Source organism: Natator depressus, chromosome 2 (assembly GCF_965152275.1).
Source record: "Natator depressus isolate rNatDep1 chromosome 2, rNatDep2.hap1, whole genome shotgun sequence".
Lineage (NCBI taxonomy): Eukaryota > Metazoa > Chordata > Testudines > Cheloniidae > Natator > Natator depressus.
Window position 1 is genome coordinate 261,634,168 of NC_134235.1, and position 18,386 is coordinate 261,652,553.

General features: G+C 52.0%; 2 protein-coding genes across 7 annotated transcripts in view; one reads left to right on the forward strand and one right to left on the reverse strand.

Moving 5' to 3' along the window:
- Positions 1-3,668: 3,668 nt before the first annotated feature.
- On the forward strand, positions 3,669-8,646 carry LOC141983426 (zinc finger protein 42 homolog). Its single transcript, XM_074946556.1, has 3 exons — positions 3,669-3,799; positions 5,750-5,883; positions 8,062-8,646. The coding sequence occupies exons 2-3, from the start codon at positions 5,847-5,849 to the stop codon at positions 8,403-8,405; spliced, it is 381 nt and encodes a 126-aa protein (XP_074802657.1). The 5' UTR covers positions 3,669-3,799; positions 5,750-5,846; the 3' UTR covers positions 8,406-8,646.
- Positions 8,647-13,031: 4,385 nt separating this feature from the next.
- The window catches only part of LOC141983413 (uncharacterized), a 44,337-nt gene continuing 38,982 nt past the window's right edge, over positions 13,032-18,386 (reverse strand). For 2 of the 6 annotated variants that reach the window (XM_074946531.1, XM_074946527.1), the window contains exons 2-4: positions 16,651-16,777; positions 15,952-16,065; positions 13,032-15,097 (exon numbers count right to left, since the gene is read on the reverse strand). In XM_074946531.1, the coding sequence (XP_074802632.1) occupies positions 13,797-15,097; positions 15,952-16,065; positions 16,651-16,768 (1,533 nt within the window). In that variant the 5' untranslated portion in view covers positions 16,769-16,777 and the 3' untranslated portion in view covers positions 13,032-13,796. The remainder of the gene's footprint in view (positions 15,098-15,951; positions 16,066-16,650; positions 16,778-18,386) is intronic. The other 4 variants (XM_074946528.1, XM_074946534.1, XM_074946532.1 and 1 more) reach the window with 4 other exon arrangements.

Sequence of the window (18,386 nt, forward strand, 5' to 3'; positions counted from 1 at the left end):
TGAGGTCACATAACGTGCTGAGGTGTTAGAGCTCATGGTGCCACCAGACTTTGCAGGATCTACACAGGCGATTTTTAGAAAAGTCGAGAACTGAATAGCAATTCCTAATGAGAGGGAGAGCTTTCTACTGCTGGGTTACCAGTTTAAATCTCACTGGGGTTGATATTGATGGAAAGTGGCCCATGGGAAATGAGTATGCCGGGTCTCAGCCATTTTACCAGTGGACAGATGTCCATGTACCCTTCCCAAATTAGCCCCCTTCGTGGTGTTCCCAGCAGAGTGGCTGAGGTTTGAATGAGTTGTGCCGAATTAACGGTCCTGCCTGCCAGAACTGGACTTCCCCAGATCAAGAGCATGGTTTGGGTTGCTTGCGCCACGCTGTCTGTGTACATGCTCTGGGGGTAGAGGAAGCCTGTCTCCTGGGCTGTCACCTTTCTCCAGCACCACGCTGACACACACAAAAATTTGGACGCTTTTTAAAAAAATCTAGTGTGAAGTTTGTGTGCCCGGTGCTTCTCTGAGCCAGGCTAGGGCTTGATCTTGCTGTCTTTGCACCTCCTCCTCTGTGGGAGCTTGGAAGGCACAAGAACGGCTGGCATCAGCGGAGGCATTGGGCGCGTGCTGCAGACGTCACTCGGAACACACAGTAATTGTTCGCTGCTGTGAGTAGCAATGGCAGAAACCAACGTCTCTCTCGAGGGGTGAGAGAAGGGGTTTATTGCAGTGTTGTCGCGTGTGGTAGAACCGTGCAGCAGTTAGGGATGTCAAATGTTACATGGTTAACCGATCAGTGTTAGTCTTACCAGTAATATATTCCAGTTAACGTTTAAAACAAGTTGGTAAAATAATTTGTGACACTGTAATACCTAATGCGCACATCAAAAATGTCACAGCAATACCTGGAGAGCGCGGGAGCTTGCAACGCTTTCGTGCCCAGCAGAGAGGGCACCGTTGGGGGCAGCCCCCCCAGCTCTGCTTCTCTTGCAACTGGCTGCAGCGGTGGATCTGGCTGGGAACCACTGGATCTGCTGGAACGCTTGGCTCTGCCCTGGCACCGCTGCTCACCCGGCAGCAATCTGCCGAACTAGCCGCACTAGGCAGTGGCTAGAAACTGGGAGAGCGAGGGGTGGCAGTGCCCAGCCATGCACACGCAAATGATCCCCCAGCCCACTGCACTCCAGAGACAGCAGGGTGGGTAGCCCCACGCCAGGGGTAGATGGTTAACGATTAAACAGTTAACAATATAATTTTAATAGTTTAAACGGGTACTTCTTTAAACGATAGTTACATCCCTAACAGCAATACCTGTGAATCCTGTGTAATCTCATGTACTGTGTGCAGGGGTTTGGAGCAATAAAAATAGTTCATTACAAACAGAGGTCTTTCTGCAGATCTAGTTAACTCGAGGGCACGACCACCCCCTTCCCGGCTCTGACACTGCGGAGCCTTTACCCCGCGTCCCCCTTCCCGGCTCCGATGCCACAGAGCCTTTACCCCGTGTCCCCATTCCCCTTTAGCAGGCATAATTATACCTGCAATGCATGCCCTTACAATTTATGGTCGTGTCCCATTTTGGGGGGCCGTGAGTCTGGGGTCTTCGTCCCACCTCTATTGTACCCCATGGGAGGGGTAAGGAGCGAGGTTGTGCTATGGTCAGGACAGGCATTTCTTTGGCCTTTTCATGTTTTATACCTTCCCCCAATCCTCCTTGCCCCTCCCGATTGGTTGCTTGACCTTGCCTTGAGATAGGAGCTGAGGCAATCTTCACGTGTGTGCTTGTCTGTTACACGCCCGCCTGCCATGCCCAGTAACACTGTAACTGCTCTTATCTGTTCCCGTTACACCAACAAACCCACCTGGCCAGGCAGAAGCCACATTTTTGCCCTTTGTTTACACATTTCAGTAAGGATCCCTTTGTTCACACATATTCGTAAGAATATAAGTGTATCAAGAATCAAACAGGCAAACGGCCCAAAATTCTGTCTCAGGCGGAAATACAGGCCTGAATCCTACATTTTGACTAGCACTCCTAACCCCGCTGAGCGCAGAGCTCTCGGATTCGCTGCTCCCAAAGGAGCAGAACACGCCCGCTCAGGGTCCCCGCTCTGCGTCACGGGGCAGCTCCGGTAGACATAGAGCGACAAGGAGGAGACGTTTATAATCAGAGAACTGAGATTCAAGCGAGGGGCAGAAAGAATGTTGGAAACATAGAATATCAGGGTTGGAAGGGACCTCAGGAGGTCATCTAGTCCAACCCCCTGCTCAAAGCAGGACCAATCCCCAATTTTTGCCCCAGATCCCCAATGGCCCCCTCAAGGATTGAACTCACAAGCCTGGGTTTAGCAGGCCAATGCTCAAATCACTGAGCTATCCCTCCCCCCAAACACATGGTTACGTATGAGACAAAATCAGAACACGCTCCCTAGCCCCTAAACAGGACTCCCAAGGCCTGGCCCTGGCTCCTGCGAGGAGCTGACTCCCCCCACCCCCCTCGTCCTTTCCCCAGCCTTTTGAACCGGTTTGGCTGAGACCCCTTCCCACAAGATCAAACCCGCTGGTGGTTTGTTCACATAGATGGAAGGAGAACTGGGGGTTTATCTGCACCCCAGATCTAGTCTCAAGAGTTCATTGTCTTACTGTAAACAGGAGAACCCCGGCTGTTCTTGTTTTGTCCAGCAACCTCCACAACCTAGTGACTAGCATTTTGCTCAGACCGTAAATGGCTGTCCATTGTGAGTCGTACAGTACTTAACTTGCACGTGACCAGCCAGAGTGAGATAAATGTCTCTTCCCCCCGCTTGACAGGAGTTTGTGGATCACCCGTCAGTCACTTGCCTTAACTCACCGCCCTAGAGAGCAGAGTTTTTAGCATAAAACACAACTCTTCACCTATTTTCCCTACATCTCGCAATGATTTTGATAACCCGTGTGACACAGGCTTTCATTGGAGACCCTACATACCATTAATGGGCAGGCTACCACAAACAAACCAGACCCAGAGGATACTTGCAACCCATATGTACCCCTGTGCCAAGAGGGCCTTGGGTCACGGAGCTGGCTGTTCCTTCATGAAGCAGTTCTCCTGGAGTTCTCCTACAGTCGGATGCAGGCGGAAGAAGTGAGAAGGGATCAATCATTCCAGAGACTCCAGTGAAATTTTGCTCTTGCTTTGACACCACTATAAATCCGGAGTGACTCCCCTGGGAGCCGAGCAGAATATAGGCAGCGCCGCACGTTACACACGAGGTATCAGAGTTTTGTGCCATGTTAACAAAGTCCAGGGCTGAAAAAGCTCTTCGCCCGTCCTGATTAGCATCATCACCGTACACAAGGGAAACTGCCGCCGCTGACCGACCCCCAAACCAGCTCTGCGGGAAAGGAAGCGCTGACGCTTCCAGTGGCCACCTCCACCCCTCGCCCCGGGCTGGGGCAAGCCGCTCACGGGAGGAACCAGCCCCCGGCCCCTCACATGCTTTAGGCGCGGGTGGTTTTTGGACCCAGAACCAACTCTTATTAATGGCTCCGTACCCCCGGCCGGCCCAAGCCCGGGCCCGAACCCCGCCCGCTCGAGGGGGCCTGAAAGCGGCGGCTGCAGGTAGGGGCGGGCTCTCCCGGCGCAGCCGGCCGGTGGTGACACACACGGGGCGCTAGGGGGTGCCCGCGAGCCCCGCAGGCGGCATCGCCCCGGCGAAGCGGGAGCGTGCGGGGAGCCCGGGGCTCCCAGGAGCCGGGCTCGGGAGCGGGGCGCCCGCTCGGCTGCAGCAGCGCCCGGGCGATGGCTGACGGGGCCCGCCCTCGGGTAGGAGCCGGGGGATGCTGCGGGTGCGTCCCAGCAGGGCGAGGGAGGGTCCCGGGGAAAGGGGCTGGGCCGGCAGCTGCCCGAGGCAGGTCCCCCCCGCGGTTCATCGGGATCGGGGCGGAGTTTGCACGGCCCCGGCGGCCTCCTCTGGGGCTGGGGGGGGGAGCAGCTTCCCCGGCTGCCGGGAACACGTGCCCCGCTGCCGCTCCCTCCTCTCCCTCGGGCGCTGGGGGGCGGCCCCCGGGCACGGGGCTGTGAACGGGGGATTCCGAGGGCTGCCCTCCGCTGGTCCCAGGCAGAGGCGCCCCCCCACCGCGGCAGGGCAGGGGGTGGGTTCCCCCGGCCCCACTCCCGCAGGCTCTGAACGCCCCGCGCCGCCCGGATCCTGCAATCAGGGGGGCCTCGCCCAGCACAGGGGCCCGCCCACGGGGCAGGATCGGGGCCCGAGATCGGAGCCAAGAGCCCGCCTAGGGCGCTCGTTCCATGCAGCGTGTCCCCGGGCCCCTGCAGGGGTAACGCTCAAACCTTCTGCGCTTCCCCCTCTGTTGTCTCTCTGGCCAGACAAGGTGGGTGAGGGCGTCTCCCCTACTGCAGCCGCTGGGCTCTCTCTCCAACAGAAGCGGCTCCAGTTAAAGATCTGACCTACCCCACCTTGTCTCCCTAATCTTCTGGCACCGACAGGGCAGACATGCCAAACCCGTGAAAAAAACACAGATATTTGTTTTTGGCTTAATTGGCTTGTGAGTTGCGTGTTGGCTAGTTTTTTGCTTGTTTGGCTTGTAGCTAGTTGCGTCATTGTTTTGGATCGTTCCCGGCAAGCGGGGAGAGAGTCAGGGGCGCGCAGCGGGCCCAGCACGGACCCAGACTGCAGGCCGGGGGGATCCAGTCACATAGCGTGTTGGGGTTCTTAGGGATTGGCTTGTTCTGGCCTTGTTCTGAAGTGGGATTAGCTTGATTTTTTTGGCTTATTGTGAAAGTCGGGGTGCTTATTTACCGCGTGAAAATTGGCAACTGTGCAACGGGGCTACAGCACTTCATAGCCTGCAGCCGGCTGCTCGTGTTCTAAAATGCAGGGACGCTGGTGCTGTAAACACTGGGCCTCCCTCATCCACCCCTTAAAAGACAAAAATAAACGTCAGTATCACCCCAACATGTTCCAGAAAAAGGATCGAGTTCAGGGCTGCGAAGAGCAGGGAAAAGATGCAAGGGTCTCGGGCTGCATTGAAAGCCCACTGGAGTCCTAGAAAGACTTGCATTGACTTCAGTAGGCTTTGGACCAGCCCGCTGTGAGACAGAACATGCAGACGTGTTTCAGCGAGAAGCCGTAATCTCCGATTAGGTGTGGAGATTCTATATGTGCAGTTTATAGAGGAGATGGATTCAATGCACTGTAAGGAGTAACCCGCTAATTGGGGCTCCGAAGGGCTGGGTGCAGAACTATCTACTCAACAGACAAAACCTCTGGATAGTAAAGTGCCTCCAACCAATCAGGACTTTACTTTTCTCTCATGCAAGCTCCTATGTCGCTGACCGGACGTTGCTCTGGAGGTTCTGATTGGTCAGAAGGGGCCTGTAGCAAGTGATTGGCCAATGTACTGTGTGAGACTAAGAGCTCCAGATGTCCAGGAAGAGTGGAGGAGAGGCCTGTGTGTGTATAGATGGAGCAATGAGGAATCCATGGAGCAGCAGTAAAGTTCAGAGTACAACTTCTAAGCTCCTTTGGGGCTTTTTATCTCTTTGTTGAGGTGCTCAGATGCCACCGGATAAATTAGAGAGCACTGACTCTGTACAAAACCCAGTTCCTATTCCTGGGAGTTTACAAGTGTCCAGAAATGAGACTGCACGTATGAACCATCCAGAGCAGAATATGAACACGCTCTACAAACACTTCCCTCTGCCTGGCTGAGTCTCAGGGCATCAGCAGTAGGTGCTGAGCGTATGTTCCTCTAGATTTCAGGTGCCTGTGATATTTGAGGACGTCACTGTCTATTTGACCCTTGAGGAGTGGGAGGAATTGACAGAATGGCAGAAGGCGCTGTACAGGGAGATGATGAGGGAGAATTACGATCATCTGATTTCACTAGGTAAAGATCAGTTTTCATTGTTTTTGACTGCGTGTTGGAGCTTTGACATTCCTGGGTGGGATCAGAGATTGAGGCGAATATCCGAGCCCCAGCTTTCCCGGTACATAAAAAGCCATAGAGCTTTTGCAAATGAACATTGAAGTGCTGAGTCCTGGCCCCACTACGAGTGACACTGCTCAGATGCGGGTGTGGATTGCTAACGCTGTGGAGAGCCTCTTGCTCCAGGGGTGGGAAATGGGGGAGTAGAGCACAGGTTGGAAGGAGAACCTTGCAGACTGGTGTGTCATCCTGTCTTTGTGAACAGGGTATCCAGTTCCCAGATCTGCTCTTGTGTCCCTGAACAATCCGGAGGAAGGGCCATCGCTCTGGGAGCATCAGGATTTGGAAGAAATAGAATTACCTGTGAGGGAGTAGGAACTTTAATAGCTTCCCGGCCATAGAAACAGTGAACAGATTGCTACCACCGGAGACAACAGCAGCCATCAGAGAGGAGTGCTTGTGCTGGTCTACATTCGGAAAGTGATCCAGGCTGTTATCAATCCCAGGGGCCCAGGGGAGAGTTTACTGTCTAGTGACAAGAATGAATTTTTGTTTCGGGGAAATTAACTGGAGGATGAGATCCAATGGATTGTGGAGCTGGAGTAGAGGATTCAAGGAATTTTAGAGCAAATGCAGACTGGGCTGAGATCAGAGTATCCAGGAAAACTCACTGAGGGGTCCATGCTGTGAAACCTGTTATCTGAACAGGACTCACTCCTGCAAGTGTTCTCCTGAAGCCTGCTTCAGAGAAGCCCTCAGCTACATGGACCTTCAAACTTAATTCAATACCACACACTGTTTGGAAAATTGTTCGAACATACAGCCACATTTGTCACCCTATCTCACCTTACTCCAAAGATTGCTCCCCAGGAAGCCAGGCAGGACTTGGGGCAGTCTCCTTTCTGTGAGCAGCCTGTCTGCAGGACACACAGCTCACACAGCTTCCACCTTCCTGGGTCGGACCTCGGAGCATTCAGCATCCTCTGCCCCTCCGTGCGCTTCCCACAGCCAGTCCGCCCAGGCGGGGTCTTGGGGGGGCCAGAGGGTCCTGCCCCCCAACTCCGCAGTCAGACGTGACTCTCAGCCAGGCGGGAACACAGAAGGTTTATTAGACGACAGGAACATGGTCTAACACAGAGCTTGTAGGTGCAGAGAACAGGACCCCTCAGCTGGGTCCATTTTGGGGGGGCAGTGAGCCAGACAACCACGTCTGCACTTCACTCCATGTCCCCAGCCTGCCCCAAACTGAAACTCTCTCCAGCCCCCCCCTCCTCTGGGCTTTGTCCCTTTCCCGGGCCAGGAGGGGCACCTGATCCCTTTGTTCTCCAACCCTTTAGCTCTCACCTTGCAGGGGGGAAGGGCCCAGGCCATCAGTTGCCAGGAAACAGGGTGTCGGCCATTCTCTGTGTCCAGACCCCTGCACACCCCTGCCCTCTAGGGCTCTGCAACGATCATTCACCCTTATCCCACCACCTAGATACTTAAGAGCTGCCTAGGGGAAACTGAGGCACCCCCACAATATTCAGAGGAAACATTAAGAACAGTCCCGCTTCGTCACATCTCTCCCCCCTTCGAGACCGAACTGAGTGAGGTCACTTTAGCCAGTGACCTGGGGAAGTTCAAACCCACCAACGTTCCTATGGATGCCCCAGCATCTCTCCCATTCCTTGGTGGGAGTTACACCAGGCCCTTCCAGTTTTACGCCCTTCCAGTTTCATGCCCTCCCTTAGGTCGGGGGTGGTCAATAGCACTCGCATGCCGCATGTGGGAAGGTTTATGCGGCCCGTGCCCTTTTGCCACCCCAAAACCCCCGGGGGTCAAACTGGGATCGGGTCTTCTCCCAGCGCTCCAGTCTGGAGGGCTGCAATTTGGGCTCTCTGGGTTAAGAGCCCCCATCTTGACCTGGGCCACATAGTCCCACTGGTTTCAGTGGGAGTGCTTAATGCAAGAGTGGCAGAATCAGCCCCATAATTGGGCCAGGCTCACACTTGCTACCCACGGTATATTGAGCCGCAGGCGTAGGAGACCTGCGTGGCAAGGGCTGAAATGTCTTGGGAGCAAGTGTTAGGTGGTAACAAATTTGGTCTTTGCAACCAACACATGTGGATGCCCAGAATACTTTTTTCTTTTTCATTCCAGCAGCTGATTTCAGGCTCCTAAAGAAGGAGGACGAGGATGATAGGGAAAATGCTGAGAACCTGGGACAACGCGAGACACCACTCAGAGACTTTGAAAAGGAATATCATTCGCTTTTTTCTATCCAGGGAGTAAACCGCACTGGTCAGGGCAGCCTTGCTGTGGGGAGGAGAAACAAACTAGATCAAGCCCACCTGAAAGGAAAGCATTTTGAAACCGCAAATCCACAGCAGCTCAGCCCAGATGAGAAACCTCACAAATGTAGCGAATGTGGGAAAAGCTTCCAGAAGCGTGGGAATCTGAAACGCCACTTTCAGACGCACACCGGGGAGAGACCCTACCCCTGACCGGTGTGTGGAAAGAGCTTCCGCCAAAAGCACCATCTGGTAGCGCACCAGAGAACCCATTCAGGGGTGGCGCCGTATAACCGCCCCCAGTGTGGGAGGAGCTTCAGCTCGTCTGCCCGCTTTAAAACACACCAGAGCACCCACGATCATACTTTATACGTATCCCCAAAATTTTATATCTTTTTTCCTAAATTCCACAAACCTGCATGGCCCTCCTCACAGGGGCACCACTTCAGATTTTGCGGGGCGGGGGGGGGGGGGGGGTCTCACAACTTTAACCATGATTCCAAGGGCTACTTAGGCACCTGAAAACTGTAGGTTTTTTTGCAGATCATAATTAGAAATTAGCAGACAGGAGCCCTGCATCTAATTCCTATATAAAGAAAGAAAATATATATACAAACACCAATTAAAGCCACATTTTAAGTTTATATGTAAGTTTAAAACAATCAGGAGATAATAGAGCAAGATATTCCCAATCGCAAACCTTGAGGTATCAATTTTGGAGCCTTAACACAGGTCTCAGAAACACACGTTTGATACTTTGTACACTATCGATAGTAGAGATAAATAAAAATAAATAAAATTTGCTTAAAATCTGCTTACTTTCTCTAACAGACTCACTCTGTGTTACTGCCATTATCTCCTCTATTTTAGTCAATTGTTTCTCACTCCACTATAAACATATTTACATAATTTTAACATGTGGTTAAGTTTCTCTTTTATTAACAGGAATTTATTTTTTGGATAAATTCAGCATTTACATTTACCGAGCACAATCATGTACGTGACTCACTAACATTTGACTCTGTCCTTACTATTAGTAGCAGACTTGGTACTGCATTTATTTTCATACGTATTAAATTATTTTACAGATATAATTAAAAATACAGTTTGAAAATAAGTGACCTTCATCTGCCCAGTGTCTGAAATTCTGTGTTCAGCTTTTTTTTTAAACTGGCATTGCTAAGGTGAGTACAAGCTAAATTTACATTCTCAATGGATACTGTTATTTGACTGTACCACTTCAAATAATAAATGACAAAGCACAATATGTAACCATGATAATTACTCCAGCCAGGACAAGCTAGGCATTTTAGCACTCACTACTCAAAGAATTAAACTTAAGCATAAGAGAGAAATAAAATTAGGAAATGCACAGACCAGTCCAAAAACTAAAATAACAGCACTGTGATCCTTAACGAACTCTGAAAGATAGAAGGACAGAGAATATATGTGCCTTGCGCATTTCGACAGGAAGTACCAAGAAGTAACAACAATACAAGGGTGTGAGGGCGAGAGAAACTGTGTGTGTTGCAGGGAGTGTGTGTATGTGTGTGAGAGAGAGAGAGAGAGAGGGAGGGAGAAAGTGTGTGTGTTGGGGGAGTGCGTGAGGGAGACTGTCTGAGAGGGAGACTGTGTGTGGTGTGAGTGTGTCTTTAAATCAAGCCCTCAGGAGCCCGAGTGCTTGTTCAGTACAGAAGCAGCTGCAGCTCCCACTCCTGAGCCAGAGGCCCCCTTCAGCCCCCCCGGGCACGCCCACTTCTAGCATTGGGCAAGCTCCCCCAGTGCCACGCTAGCCATGGATCAGCTTCTCACAGAAGGGGAGACTGCCCTGGCAGCGGGAGCTGGGTGGCCAGAGATGGTGGCAGCTGCTGGCTGGGCGCCCAGCTCTGGGAGGGGTGGCTCTGGGAGGGCTAAGGCAAATTTTGGGTTGGCACTAGCCCCCCCAGCGCTGTCCCTGTATATAGAACAGAACTGCCTTGATGGCAGGGTTGTTGTAGCCGTGTTGGTCCCAGGAGATTAGAGAGACAAGGTGGGGAGGTAAGATCTTTTGTTGGACCAGCTGCTATTGGGCAGACAAGCTTTCCAGCCACGCACGGCTCTTCAATTCTTAGCTGTCTGGCAGGTGCTTTTGGAGGGTGGCGGGAGCTAATTTTGACCTACCAACTGCAGGCACATTTTGATCCTCAAAGGGAACTGCATTTCGAGGCTTTCCACTCAGCAACGTCAGGCTACAGCCTCGTGGTGGAACAAAACCAAACGCCCAGCAAAGAAAGCGAGAGAAGCTTAACAGTAGTAAATATTTAGCTCCTCTACAGCTGCCTGGTCCAAGTTCACGTTCATCCTCTTGCCTCCGGTTAGAACAGCTGCACTTGTTTCATTGTCAGAGCTCTTTAACGCTTGACCTCTTCCCGGGCATCGGACAAACTTTATCCCCCACAGAAGCCTCCGCGCTAAGTCAGCGCGAGAGTCCCTATTTCAGAGGTGAAACGGAGCGAGAAGGGAAATGACTTGCCCAGTCACAGAGGGACACAGCAGCAGAGCTGCAGAAACAGCCTTTTCCAGGCGAGCTTTATACCCGGACCTGGCTCCCCTTCATTGTGAGACACCCGGATATCAGTCATAGCATTGCTGTATCTAATGAGCAGCCACTGAGCAGATCAGTAGAACACACTGTAACCCTTGGAAACGAGGCTGGCACCAGGGAAATGGTTAATATTGGTGGATGAGTTGACAAAGTTGACCAAATGAAATTAATAGGCAGCAGGTTTAAAACAAATAAAAGGAAGTATTTCTTCACACAACCTGTGGAACTCCTTGCTAGAGGATGTTGTGATGTCCAAGACCATAAGAGGGTTCAAAAAAGAACTAGATAAATTCATGGAGGATAGGTCCATCAATGGCTAGGATGGGCAGGATGGTGTCGCTAGCTTCTGTTTCCAGAAACTGGAAATGGGTGATGGGATGGATCACTTGATGATTACCTGTTCTGTTCATTCCCTCTGGGGCACCTGGCACTGGCCGCCGTCAGAGACAGGATACTGGGCTAGATGGACCTTTGGTCTGACCCAGTATGGCCGTTCTTATGTTAAAGGCTGGGACTGCCATGCTGGAGCAGGGAGTGGGAGGATTCCTGGCTGCTGGGAAATGCGGGTGGGAGTCTCAGCAAAACCTCCCTCCCTAGTAGGATTCCACCCTCCTGCCTTGCCCTGTACCACCGCCCTGCCGCCCGATCCTGAGCGTGCCTTCAGGCTGGGACCCAGCAGGAGGTGGCTCCCTTGGGCCGGCCAGGAAGCAATTGGCTTTGCATGGAGAGATTCCGTGTAGGGAGATGGGGTCAGCAAGGTGTTTGGGTGCTAGGGGGAGTCGGGGTGATTTTTCTCAGCTGGGGAAGAGAGGCACCAAGTGTACTCATCTCCTGTGCCTCCCTGCAGAACACAGAGGAGCGGCCCCCACAGCCATAGGTAAGTTACACTGCTCAATACAAGAAGGGCCAAGTGTCTGCATCTTCAGGAGCTTGTGGGCATGGATGCCCCCAGCATCTCTACGATCTTTACTAGTCAACATGGTACCCTACAAAATAATAACACAATCCCTCTCACTCTGCAGGGTTTAAAAAAGAACTAGATAAATTCCTGGAGGATAGGTCCATCAATGGCTATTAGCCAGGATGGGCAGGGATGGTGTCCCTAGCCTCTGTTTGCCAGAAGCTGGGAATGGGCAACAAGGAATGGATCACTTGGTGATTATCTGTTCTGTTCATTCCCTCTGGGGCACCTGACACTGGCCACTGTCAGAAGACAGGATACTGGGCTAGATGGATACTTTCGTCTGACTCAGTGTGTCCGTTCTTATGCACATCGGTGGTCTGCTCTCACTTCCCCTGAGCTGTTGCTGGGAGCAACTCTTTGTCTCTGTAGCTCTCCCATTTCGCTCTAGGACATTTTGTTTTACAGCCAGAGACCAGAGCATCCCTAGGACCCCAGCCAGCTGAATATTACAGACCTAGCTGTTTTCCATGCAACTGCTTAGCACACAGCTTGTTCCGAGAGCAGGTTCTCAACAGCTGCAGTTGCCAACCCCGTTGTGCTCTGCGGTTTGATTTTTCCTCCCCACTCTCCGTTCCAGCTGCTGACACACTCAGTTACTGATATTCAGCATCCCCGGCTTCTACCTGCAATCTGGGGAGCTCCCTGGCCCGACGCTCTGACTTTGCATCCAGTGCAGTGTTAGGCCTTGATTCGGTAGCCCTGCTATATGAGGTTTGGCAGGTGGAAGCTGCCTGTCCCACCCACTGCAAGGCCTGGCACTGTGGCTGTTGCAGGGGTCTGTGTGCTACAGACAGTTACTCAGGGTTCTCCTCCTTCTGCACAAACCACACAGCTAAAGGTATAGTCGTGGATTTTAAGGCCACAAGGAACCCTTGTGATCATCTAGTCTGGCCTCCTGCACAGCCAGGCCACAGAATCCCACCCCGTAATTCCTGCACCAAGCCTGTATTTTGTGGTTGAACCAGAGCATGTTTATTACAAAGCAGCCATTTCTTGTGGGAATTTTCAGGGGCTGCGCAAGATTTGACTTCGGAGGGAAACTTTCCCCACCTGGTTCCATATGTATCTTTCCAAGCAATCCAAGTTACAGCACTCAGAAGAGCCAACATTTAAAGAGAAAGGACTTCTCCGCCTTAACTTTAGCAGAGCCACAGGAGGCCAGAGCTGGGGCACGGCTACCATACAGTTACCCCGCTAAACCAAACAAGGAGCCATGGCCCCCTTTAAAACAAAACACCTTTCCCTTACCCCAATCTGCGGTTCAGGGCTTTTCATTCCCCGATCTTTCTGGAATTAGGACAGTCCCCCTTGAGGTAGGGGATGTCCCACAGTCATTTCAAATCCCAAACATTTACATGCTCAGTTGCACCAGTTTAACAGAAGGTCTGATATTGATCCTCTTTAATTAAAAGGTCTAAAAAACCACGTGAACACTTTTCTCTCTCTTTAAACCAGGTTTACTTCATTTATGTTAAATTGGCCATGAACAGATTTAATCTATGCTCAAATAAACCGAAGTAAGAGTGTCCACACAGGGGTTTGTACTGACTTACCTAAATTGGTGCAAACTTGTGTGTAGACAACCCCTAAATCAAAAGTTCTATCTCTGTAAAATGAGCAAACCAAACCAAACGATAGATAAGCTGCCCCTTCTTCTCAGAGACCCCTCCTGGCTCCCTCTGAGTCTCTCCTGCATTTGAGGGAAGGTAGATTCTTATATACCCCAACCCAGCCCTTTCTCAACAGGCCTATTACAGTCCTGGCCTCTCTGGAGCCTACAATTCCTGGACTGCCTTGCTCTGTGGGTCTGGTGAAAGAAGGTTTTCCAGCCCTGCCTGCACCTTGGAATCCCGGCTCAGGCCCTGAACAGGGACAGCAGTAGGGAGATACTTCCCTGACCACACCCTGCCCTCGCAAGACCATTCCCTCTCCCTCCCATTCCTAACTCACAGATACGTCTCCTCGAGACACTCCTGGAATGGGGCAGTGCTGGGCCTGGAGGGCTGGTACGTGTCTGGTGTGGTGCTCTCCACACCCAGCTTCCATAAGTCCGAGGTTATGGCTTCATCCCCACATGGCTTTTCAGGTGCTTGGCCAGTTCGTTCTTCCGATGGTAGCGCCTCTGGCACTGGGGACACTGGTATGGCTTCTCTCCAGTGTGGACCCTCTGGTGCGTGGCGAGCTCCTTCTCACTCCGGAACCTTTTCCCACACTCGGCACATTCCGGTCGCTTTTTCGTGTGGATTCTCTGGTGTTTCCGGCGCTGCGAGACCCGGTTGAAGCTTTTCCCGCAGTGGCTGCAGTTGTAGGGTCTCTCCCCGGTGTGGGTCCTCTGATGATCGGTGAGTGTGCTCCTCGTGCTGAAGCTCTTCCCGCACTGCGCGCACGGGTAGGGTCGCTCCCCCGTGTGGATCCTCTGGTGCTTGACAAGCCCGTTCCGGCGGCGGAAGCTGCTCCCACACTTGGTGCATTTGTAAGGCCTCTCGCCGGTGTGGATGCCCTGGTGGGAGGCCAGAGCCGACTTGTGCCGGAAGCGTTTGTCACAGTCGCTGCACTGATAAGGCCTCTCTCCCGAATGGATCCGCTGATGATATTTCAGGCGGGAATTGGTGGCGAAACCTTTCCCGCACAGGGCGCAGGGGTACGGCCGCTCCCCGGTGTGGATTCTCTGGTGATACCTCAGTCCTGGCCGTGTGGTGAAGCATTTCCCACAGTCGGCACATAGGTACGGCCCTCCCTCCCCGGCATGACTTTTCAGGTGCGTCAGGAGCACCTTCCTCTGGATGAAACTCTTCCCGCACTCCATGCATTTATGCGGCTTCTCTCCCGTGTGGGTTTTCTGGTGCTGGGTCAGGTAGACTCTCTGGCTGAACCTTTTCCCACATTCCGTGCATTTAAAGGGCCTCTCCCCGGTGTGGATGGTCTGGTGCGTGAGAAGGTTGGACTTCTGGCTGAAGCTCTTCCCGCACTCGGTGCACTGGTATGGTCGCTCTCCTGTGTGGATTCGCTGGTGTGACACGAGGTGTTGCATGCGGCTGAACCTCTTCCCACATTCGCTGCACTCGTAAGGTCTCTCTCCAGTGTGGATTCTCTTGTGCGTGCTCAGATTCTGCCTCCTGGTGAAGCTTTTCCCACACTCCGTACATTTCAGCAGCTTCTCTTTTGTGCCGCAGCTCTGGAGATCAGGGTCACCGGTGAGTTTGCTGGATCTTCTGGTTTGTTTGCACAAAACTTTCTCTTTGAACTTTTCTGATGAGGTCCCTTGAGCATCTGGATTTCCATGACATTCTTCCAGGTCCGATTGCCTTTTAGTTTTCTTCCTGGACCAATTTGCTGATGGAAAATTACAGAGAAATTCTGCACAGATGATAGGCTTCATATTAGAAATCTGTATCATGATGAGGTGGGAATTAACTGTCTAACCACTGTGAAAGGTCAAGTTACAGACACTCTCAAGGTAAAATTCATACATATTCCATGCAGAACAACTGCATTAAAGGAACGTTATTTAGGTGGCAAAGCCAAGCATCAGAATGTTGGAAAATTCAGATTGACAGATGTCCTGTGCACTGAATGAGGCCAGGGTCCTGTGCAAAACCAATATGTGATCATGTAATTAAAGATCTTAATGATACAAAAGGGGCTGAATTTAAGTTGCATGGGTAAACATAAATTTGGCATTTCCTAGCTTTGGAGTGTCTGACTCTGCAACCCAAATAATGCTATTTTAACATGGATTTTGTAATGAAATTTCCTAGTTATTTCTTAAATGGCAACAGGGAAAAAAACCAAAGATATTCTGTTCAACTGCAGCAACCCCACCCACTCTATTATGCATCTTCAGTCAGGTGTGAACCCCGAGCTGTTAGCACTGCTACCTAACGCCTCCCACCCGAGCTACTGGACGAACCACGTTAGCGGGCAGTAGGAAAAGACGGTTACCCCAGCCAGTCACCGTGGTGTTTAGGTACCAAGGTCCCACAAGGGGCAGAGGTTCATTTATAGAATGCTGCTTTTACTGCGCTAATCTGGATGAAAACTCCCAGTTTATAACGGGCTGCGCTCTGGATTCACTTCTCAGGTTCTGGTCTGTCTCAACGCAGGCAAACCTTGCATTAACTTCAACAGCCCAAATCCTGATACTGTAGCTCAGGGAATGTACCAGGCGGAGCTGGCAGAGCTGGGTCTAAGCAGTCATTGGGAATACTCACCCCTGGAAGCACTTGGAAGAATTTCTCTCCCCTCCGGGGCCTGCTGGTCCCCGACACACAGCTCTTCCCCTCGTTCAAACTTGGTTATCATCTCAGGTTTGGCATCTGCATGGCCTGTTTATTTAGAGAGAAAATCGCATTAGGTTTGGACAGAGCCAGTCCCTGGCACCTGCAGAGCTCACTTGTCTGCCTGATTTTAGGGCTCTAAATGTGAAGCTGGTTTTAACTTTCACTGAAGGGAAACATCAGTTTCTACTCTTGTACTGCAGAGACGGCTTCAAAAGTCTCACTGATCATCAGGGTTGGAAGTGCATCGCTGATTACTGATGGTGCCCCCTACAAAGGGTTAATGTACAGGGAGGGGAAAATCAGACTTGGGATCTGTGAAACATCTGTGGATCCCTGCATATTTGGAGGTCACCAAACCAATCGGCAGCAAAGTGAGCGCTAGCCAGGCTAGCTTGGTTGGGGCTAGGGCTCTCTCCTGGCTGCTGGCCAGCTCCCTGCAGCAGAACTGATTCCTGCATTGGCAAGCAGGGTGGCTGCTTGGCTAACACCTGAGTGAGTGTTACAAAGGGCACAGGTTATTTCAGGCCATCCCAGGATATTTCAAATGCTTATTGAAGGGATTCTGAATGCATCTGAAGCAGTGACCATGCCTCCAAAATCCCGTGTCCTCCAGCCCAAGTCACTTGTTACCTAGAAGAAACAGATTCTCATAGTTCTCCAGCATCACGGCCCGGTACAGCTCCTTCTGCCACTCTGCCAGCATCTCCCACTCCTCCCGGGAAAACCAGACGGCCACCTCCTCAAACATCACCCGGCCCTGCAGTGACAAGCATTCTACGCTCAGCCCCTGCTGCTTCCATCTCCTGCTGCCCCAGATTCAGCCCAGCAGGAGGGTCACACCTGTGGGCACCTGCCTGACAGCAGACACCTGTCCTGAGGGCAGCCCACCTCACATGGGTGTAACGTCAAGGTCCTGGAAGGGAACAGGAGGCACCCTTTGCTTTCTCAGGGCTCACTGGGCTGACGGACACTATCCGAGGCCTGATCAGAGCTCTCTCATGTCTCATTCGGATGGTGCATATGCTATCCTGGGCTATTAACAGGGAAGCCACGCCTGAGTCCAGCCTCCACTCAGACATGCTGCTCAGGCCCTGCACCCGGGGCTTTTATTATCTAATTCGTGCATTTCAGTAGTGCCCAGAGGCCCCAGTCAAGCTCAGAGCCCCACTGCACTGGGAGCTTCACACACACAGACTAGGGAACAGTCCCGGCCCCAAGGAGCTGACAACGTAAGCGGGCAAGACAAACATGAACAGGGAAAGGAGCGCACAATAAGAGAATCATAGCAGTGCAGGGCTGGATGCAACCTCGAGAAGTCATCAAGTCCAGCCCCCTGTACTGAGGCAGGACCAAATAAAGCTAGACCATCCCTGACAGGTGTTTGTAGCCACATCTCTCCTGAAGTGTGGTGCCCAGAACTGGACACAGTACTTCAGCTGAGGCCTCACCAGTGCTGAATGCAGCAAGACAGTGACCTCCTGCGTCTTACGTACGACACTCCTGTTAATACACCCAGAATGTTCTCAGCCTTTTTCACAACTCCATCCCATTGCTGACCCATATTCAGTGTGTGCCCCACTCTAACCCCCGGCTCCTTTTCAGCTGCCACCAAGCCAGTTACTTCCATGTACAAGCAGAGCAAACCATGAAAGTGTCAGGTACCTTCCACAATATTTTTTGTTTAGATCTGTAATTTGGGGATAGGGTTTTCTTACATTATTATTAGGGCCCTACCAAATTCAAGGTCCATTTTGGTCAATTTCACGGTCATAGGATTTTAAACATTGTAAATTTCATGATTTCAGCTATTTAAATCTGAAATTTCACGGTGTTGTTATTGTAGGCGTCCTGACCCAAAAAGGAGTTGGGCGGGGGGGGGGTGTTTCAGTACTGCGACGCTTACTTCTGCACTGCGGCTGGCGGCGGCTCTGCCTTCAGAGCTGGGCAGCTGGAGAGCAGCGGCTGCTGGCCGGAAGCCCAGCTCTGAAGGCAGAGCCACCGCCAGCCGCAGCGCAGAAGTAAGGGTGGCAATCCCGCAATACCTCTAAAATAACCTTGTGACCCCCCGCAACTCCCTTTTGGGTCAGGACCCCCAGTTTGAGAAGCGCTGGTCTCCCCCGTGAAATCTCTATAATATAGGGTAAAAGCACACAAAAGACCAGATTTCACAGGGGGAGACCAGATTTCACGGTCCGTGACGCGTTTCTCATGGCTGTGGTAATTTGGTAGGGCCCTAATTATTATACATCGTCACATACGACAGGGCAGGAGTGGGAGGGAAGGGAACACAGGAACTGATTAGCTCAAAGGAAGATGCAGGAGAGGAGGTCGGGGACTGAGAGAGGCAAGGGCAGGGAGAGGATGAG

What these genes read in the sequence shown, in the direction of transcription:
- LOC141983426 (XM_074946556.1), top strand. Translation starts at nt 5,847, where the DNA reads ATGATGAGGGAGAATTACGATCATCTGATTTCACTAG. An exon ending in CGATCATCTGATTTCACTAG is followed by an intron (nt 5,884 to 8,061) that starts GTAAAGATCAGT and finishes TTTTCATTCCAG; the next exon opens with CAGCTGATTTCAGGCTCCTA.